The sequence below is a fragment of the Suncus etruscus genome, chromosome 1 (assembly GCF_024139225.1).
Source record: "Suncus etruscus isolate mSunEtr1 chromosome 1, mSunEtr1.pri.cur, whole genome shotgun sequence".
Classification (NCBI taxonomy): domain Eukaryota; kingdom Metazoa; phylum Chordata; class Mammalia; order Eulipotyphla; family Soricidae; genus Suncus; species Suncus etruscus.
The window spans coordinates 50,677,991-50,685,256 of record NC_064848.1 but is presented as its reverse complement, the minus strand read 5'-3'; the positions used below and the strand labels follow the sequence as shown (position 1 = coordinate 50,685,256).

General features: G+C 34.6%; 1 protein-coding gene across 5 annotated transcripts in view; it reads left to right on the top strand.

Moving 5' to 3' along the window:
- The window catches only part of ELAVL2 (ELAV like RNA binding protein 2), a 191,778-nt gene extending 185,615 nt beyond the window's left edge, over positions 1 to 6,163 (top strand). For 4 of the 5 annotated variants that reach the window (XM_049769377.1, XM_049769380.1, XM_049769376.1 and 1 more), the window contains 2 exons: positions 2,857 to 2,895; positions 3,405 to 6,163. In XM_049769377.1, the coding sequence (XP_049625334.1) occupies positions 2,857 to 2,895; positions 3,405 to 3,735 (370 nt within the window). In that variant the 3' untranslated portion in view covers positions 3,736 to 6,163. The remainder of the gene's footprint in view (positions 1 to 2,856; positions 2,896 to 3,404) is intronic. The other variant, XM_049769378.1, reaches the window with a different exon arrangement.
- Positions 6,164 to 7,266: the final 1,103 nt, after the last annotated feature.

The window sequence follows — 7,266 nt, the reverse complement described above, 5'->3', positions numbered from 1 at the left end:
CTGGATAATAATAGTAGTCCTTGGGCATGAGCTATCAGCTACAGGAAAATACACCAGGTTTGCTGTTTGTAACTTTTTTCTAGCTTGTAGGTCTTCAACTCCTATAAGATTTGTGGGTATGTGGGGATTAGGGAGAATATAGCAGATAACATACTAGCCTTGTGGCTGACCTGGGTTTATTTCCAACACCCAAAATGGTCCCCCAAGCACCATCAGGAGTTATCTCTGAATCTAGAGTCAGGAGTAAGCTCTCTGCACTTCTGCCAAAAAAAAAAAAAAAAATTGGAGTGCATGGTTTCCATTAGTACCCTTGCTTGTCCTACATCTTGAGTGAAGCATAGATATGTGGCTTTGAGAGAGCAGGAGAAACTTCTAGTATCACCTGCCTTCAAGATAGTTCTTTTTAGCATTGCCAGTGCCCTTATTTTTTAGGTCTGATGCCATTCCTTTCCATATAGTTGAAAGAGGAAAAAGAAAAGTAAGGGGTCGACATAAAGAAGAGCACTTGACTTTCTTTCCAAAGGTCCGTCATGAAAGTTAGCGAATTTTCACTAAAATAGAGAAATGGGTGATGAAATTGATGAGAACTTTATGAAATTAAAGCATCTCTAATGTAAAGGTAAAAGTTCTGCAGATTTTCCTAGAATGGAAAATGGGAATGAAATATGTCTCCCTTAATGCTTTAATAAAATATGCATTCCATTTCTGGGATAGGTTTGGTCTTCAGCTAATCTTGAAAATGTCAAAAATGTGTTAGGTCATGTCTCTGAAACTTTGATTGTCCTAAGATGTTGGTGGTGGAGTGTGATAGTACTTCCCAGAACCAATTAATGTACACAGATACTGTTAACTCTTTTGAATAACACATACCTGTGCCTCTGACCTTTTAGACACTTTAGAGGAGACTTCAATAGACTATTACCTTCTATATGCTATATATATGCATATATGGTTGATGATATTGATATACAAAAAAGCTTTATTTTATAGCCTTTATTTGAACAATCAGTCATATCATCTGTGACTGTACTTAATAATTTAAAAAACAAAACCCTTCACCTTTGTTTTATTTTTTTTCACACCTGTATTTTCAATGATACTATCCTGAGAAGGTAGTAAAAGGAAGCATACAGATGAGTTTTTGTTACTCTGATTTGTTGTTTCCTTATACTTTTTTTCAACAATTTTCACAAGATGTACAATATGCCCAGAGGTGATTCAAAGCAGGATGATTGTTACTCAAATTCTGAACATTCCAGAAGGAGTTGACTTTTATCTTGTATAAAACCAGGAGTTGCTTTTCATGTGTACTGAGATCTTACTTGATGATATTAGACCACCTCACCTGGTTGTGATAATTTTCTAACATACTTTTCAGAGATATTAAGAGAAAGGAAAAATTCTCAATCCCTCTTCTCTCTCCCTCTCTTTCCTCTCCACATAGGGATAGTGCTGATGCAAGATTGTGATAATTGAGGGTAGTAAATATGCAGTTATATTGTTCCCTCTTCTATTCAAATAATTCTTTGGTAAGCACTGTGGAGTTGTTTAGCTTCTGAGTGAGCTCTCTGAAACTGACAAAACAAAAAGAATAAGCTATTGATGGATTAATTAAATAGTTGAAATAAAGGAGTAGAGAATTTTAAGGGGTAGACTCTCATTGGACCCTAATTACTTTATGATTGTTATTTTGTTTAAGGGCTACACCCTGCAGTTTATAGGAACTGCTACCCATTCTGTTCTCAAAGGATTGCAACAGGTTATTGGACTTGGAGGGGCAATATGCCAAAACTGAACCTAGACCTCTCACTTGCAAAGCAGGTGTTCAGCTAGTCAAGCAATTTCCTGCTCCCAACTCCTTCCTTTTAAAACATTATTTTTTCTTTCAGAACTGTTAAGAAAATACCAGTTACTACATGACTTTATCCACTTCAATCAGGATACACATTTCTTTCTTTCTTTCTTTTTTTTTTTTGTTGTTGTTGTTTTTGGTTTTTGGGACACACCCGGCAGTGCTCAGGGGTTACTCCTGGCTGTCTGCTTAGAAATCGCTCCTAGCAGGCACCGGGGACCATATGGGACACCGGGATTTGAACTAACCACCTTTGGTCCAGGATTGGCTGCTTGCAAGGCAAACGCCGCTGTGCTATCTCTCCGGGCCCAGGATACACATTTCTTATAGTATATTCTAACTTATCAGTGTTGGATGTCTAACCTCACTTCATTGCACTTCATAGAAACTGTCTTTGGCCCTTAGCCAAGTATGTTGAGAAGTTTAAATGAAATGGCTAGTCTATACCTTTATTTCTCCTTCTAATAGCAACACCATGATTTTATAAATTAAAGTTCTTAAATATTGGGATAGTAAAATGGAAATAGTTGGAATTGCATGTAATATGAATATTGGTGTCACTCTTCAGTAAGGTCAATCTTTATGCTTTAGTATGTTTAGTAACCAGTAGAGTTAAGAATGTTAAAATTTGTAGTACAATATGGTCGACAAAGGCAGAACACTTAGAAATCAGCCTGAGAGAAGGGGATGGCTCTAGAATACACACATTTATTGTTTAAAAGGCTCTTTATTTCATCTCTGAATGTTTTCCTCAGTTAGCCACCAACTGTTTCATCTGCATTGACACTAAGTCTTACAGAGATAAATGGTATCATGAAGGAACTAATGCCTTATGGTGATGGATACCAATTCTCTCAGTAGTATGAAAAGACTTGATATTTTAAGACATCCTGTACATTGAGTATACACATATCCCCTTGGAAGATGGCAGTAACAAGCCAAACTTTCTTAAACATAAAGGGGAAACATTAAGAACTGAAGTTTGCTAAATGTGTGTTTTGCAGGTTGGACAATCTGCTCAATATGGCTTATGGAGTAAAGAGGTAATGATAGAGGTTCATAATACTCATAATCCCTTCCCATAATTAGTTTCTTTGATTTTTGGGGAGCAACATTACTCATAAGTTTTTGTTGGGCTTTATTTTGCATGTACAAATCTAATGAAAACTTTTTAAAGCACGGTCTGAGAAATATTTTATATCACTGGATGCCAGTTGGTCTTAAAAGCCCCCCCTTTTGTTTATATCACATTGAGATGTTTATAGCATGTTCATGTATGTGTTGGTCTCCCCAGCCCCAAATCTTTCTTAATTCATGAAGCCAGCTCTCTATATGGTTCTAATACAGCACAGAACGATCATTTTATAACGTAAATACTTTGGTAGTATAGCATGTGACTGCAAACTACACAGACTTGGGTTAAAACATCAAATAGATGTATCTGTAGTGGGAGGGTAGTTGATAAACATTCTTGGGATGAGAGAAAATCCATTGCTATAACCAACCTCTCTTTCTATTGTGTGTGTGTCTGTGTTTTTGCTATTTTGTTTAGTAGGTTTTCTCCTATGACCATTGATGGAATGACCAGTTTGGCTGGAATTAATATCCCTGGGCACCCCGGAACAGGGTGGTGTATTTTTGTGTACAATCTGGCTCCCGATGCAGATGAGAGTATCCTGTGGCAAATGTTTGGGCCTTTTGGAGCTGTCACCAACGTGAAGGTCATCCGTGACTTTAACACCAATAAATGCAAAGGTTTTGGATTTGTGACTATGACAAACTATGATGAGGCTGCTATGGCGATAGCTAGCCTCAATGGATACCGTCTGGGAGACAGAGTACTGCAGGTCTCCTTTAAGACAAACAAAACGCACAAAGCCTAATGAGCTCTTGTCCTCAGTCCATTTATATATGAAAACTATACAACAAAGGCAAGTTAAGAGAAACTTTATACATTAGTAAATGTCTTTGTAAGTCAGTGTTGAGATGGGGATAAAACGACTACTTAGCATCCTAAGAAATATGTGAGATTTTTTATTGCTAGTATTTGAATTAAAACTTCTTAAATATCTTTTATGTTTGAATATGGACAAGAGGTACAGGGTTTTTACCTGTCACATTGCATTCTATTGCCTTCTTTGAAGAAGGTGGACCTTTTAAAGTGTTTCAGCTAAGGGAAGACATTTCTTTTCTTTTTACATAACTACCTTGAACCTGTGAGTAAATATTGAGGCTTTGTGTTGTAATTCTTCAGTTGGTTGTGTCTTTTTCCCCCCACCCCCTTTTTTTCTTTTTCTGATTAGCTTTGTGTTTGGTTTACATTTGAAGCATTGTTGTTATGTATAAGAAAAGTATTTTGAAGTTTACATTTTTATTTATGAAGTTAAAAACAGTATTTATTTTGTAATTATGATTTGGGTTGGGGAAGGGGGGGCTACATTATAAACGCTTATTGTAAGAATACTGGAGAACTTTTCGTAAAGCAGTACCTTGCCAAAGAGATAAGAGCCTCTTTGATGTGGGTTTAAAAAAAGCATCTATTTTTATAAAAAAGAAAATTTGGAGAAACTTTTTACTGGTCCTGGAACAAATATTTTGACTTGAATACTTTGAGAAATCTCTTCATATGACACCTAGTGAGCTTTTAAAATTTACCAGGAAATTTGCAGCGGCTGGAAAATTTAGAAAGATTTATGATGTAGAAAATACTTTTGAGATCTTTGTATGAAAGGAATAGAATCAATGGGGAAACACTGCTGGTTTCATTTTTGTAATCACCAGTGGAGTGTCTGATCATCCTGGTTATTATGTGATATGTGGCTCACATTGATTTGTGATTTTGAAACAAAAAAAAATTTACAAAAGATTATATAAGAGCAGGCAAGAAATTTAAATTACCAAGAGATGGGGGAAAAAATCTGTTCTTCCTAAAGAAATCCCTTCAGATAGAGCTCATGGTGTTTAGTGATGTACTTGCAGTATTGTTTGAAGAATTGTTTTGTCTTAAGGATAAAAAGATGTTGCACATGATTTGTACTGCAGCAAATCGGCAAAAGTGATCTGAGTTGGATATATTTGAAGGTTTTTTGAAAGTTATGTTCAAGGCTAACACCTGAGCTTTGTGTAATGTAAATAAGACCTTGTGTTTATGAACCTTTCAGCTAATTTGATTTTTTTTTCCCTTACATGCCAAGTGATGTTCAGGTTTTGAATGTTTTCGTATCAGTTTTTTCCTTTGTAAATGGCATTAACATTGTTACTTGAGGTCTTGCTTAATCACTTTTGTTGTCCTGAGGACTTGAATTTACAGTGCATCGGATTTGTTGCTAATTTTGTCTGTAGATAGTCTAGCTTCAGCTGTTTATGGTGATGCTACATTTTCATTTATAAATATGTTTGTGGTAAACAATGAGTATAACCATAGGTTTTGAACAAATTTCCTTACATTTTTCATACAAAAATCATAAATATCTGTATGCTATTGAAATTTAACTTTGTATGATGCTTAAACCACTATTTGGGGAAATAATAAAATAAGTCTTTACCATGTATGAAAGAAATTTTAAAAAATACAAAATATTTTCTGATTAGCATCTAGCTTATAATAAATTTTCAAAAAAGTTGAAGGTAAAAGTACCTTCATCAGGATGCACTGAGACTATATAGTTACGTCCTGCTTTTTGTATAAACTGAGATGCTCACATGCTTCCCCTTAGAACAGGCAGTGTGCTATGCATAACATAGTGTACATTCTCTTTGCAGTTGCGTTGATTTTATTTTATTATTTAAAATTGTAGTTATAAAAATTTTCAGTATAGTACAGTACATATACTGTGAGGCGCGTGCTAAAGTGAATAAGCGAGTTTTCATGCTGACCCACTCAATGCTATTCAGAAATCAATTGGCTTAGCACTTTCTCATACCCTTAGGTGCATTTAGATTGTCAGTTAACCTTCTGCATTAAAAAAAAAGCTAAAAAACAAAATACATGTATATACTTAAAAAAAATAAGGTTTCCCTCACGGGAAAACAGCAGCTACATGCTTCTTTCCTATACTACTGTAGCAAACCAAGGCATTGATGAGAGGGCATGCAAATTGTGCTTCACTTTACAGTGTTTATCAGAGCACTTAATAAAATGTAAGGCTGGTATTTATTTGAAGTTGTACAGTATGACTTAATTCACATCTGTTGGAATAGAAAATATATTCTGTTGAGTATTTAAGAGGCTGTACATGTTTTCTTTTGTGTTTGGATTCTTTGTACTTTTTCATGTTCAGTACATCAATAAACAAAGTTGAAGGGAAAGAACAGTGTGGTGAGTAGGTCTTTATACACATTTTTGGGGCTCCTGTGCTCAGTCTAATAAACTTGATTTCTTGATTTAGAGGGCTCCCCTCAGAGCTTTAGTGGAAAGCCAAGTTACCTACTATAAAACTTCCCCCCAAAAATACCATGTTATTTTACATCTATGTAGAATGTGCACAAAAGATTTTAATAACAAGTTTTGTTTGGTTAGGTTTCAAATATTACTTGATTAATTAATTTTATAGGAATTCCTGACCTTTATCTACTGCTTTAATGTTTGGTTAATTGAATAGAGAAATAAATCTTGAAATAAATAATAATTTATTAGCCCTGAGTTAATACCCTTTGGCCCTTTTTAATTTAAAAGTGGAAATTTTCCTTATGCATTTTCTTTAGCTTGAAAGAAAAAAAAGGAAGATAACTTATCTGCCTTCATTTTTGTAAGGTTTAATTCACTTAAAGGATTGTTAGTATGTGAAGCTGATTTTTTCTCTCAAGTTCAGGCTGTCAAAGCTCTTCCGTAGAATTGAAAATTAAATTTTTCTGAGGGGTAAAAAGTAGCACACATGTATAAACCATTCGCTGTGCCAATCTTGTGTTTTACGTACTTGTGGAGTTCATTTCACATACCTTTTCAATTTTGTACTATATAATAGGACAGCTATGTAGAAGGAGAATAATATTTCTTGCTTAATTCTTTATTTGAACAAGAATTCTCTATGAACTTATGACAATTTGATATATAATGAAGCTACTTTTTCTTTTTAAACAAAGTACATTAAGTGGCTTCTTTTAATTTGATTTTATGTGTCACCTTTTTTTTTTTTTTTGCTAAATATCTGTTCTAAAAGCAATTTTCCTGAATTCATAGCTTAGTAGTCAAGAGCTTAACTGAGTGAAAGACAATTCCTTTTTTCTAACATGCAATTAATCTCAGATCTCCATACTCTTTACATGAATTTAATACTCTAATTTCTGGTGTCGGAACATCCTCCCTATTACCTCTCCTCTTACATGTTTCTCAGTATTTTGACTGGCTTGCTTGTCAGCAGTTCTTTTTTATTTGAGCAGTTGCTGGGAAATTTCTCAATAAAAGAGATATATGC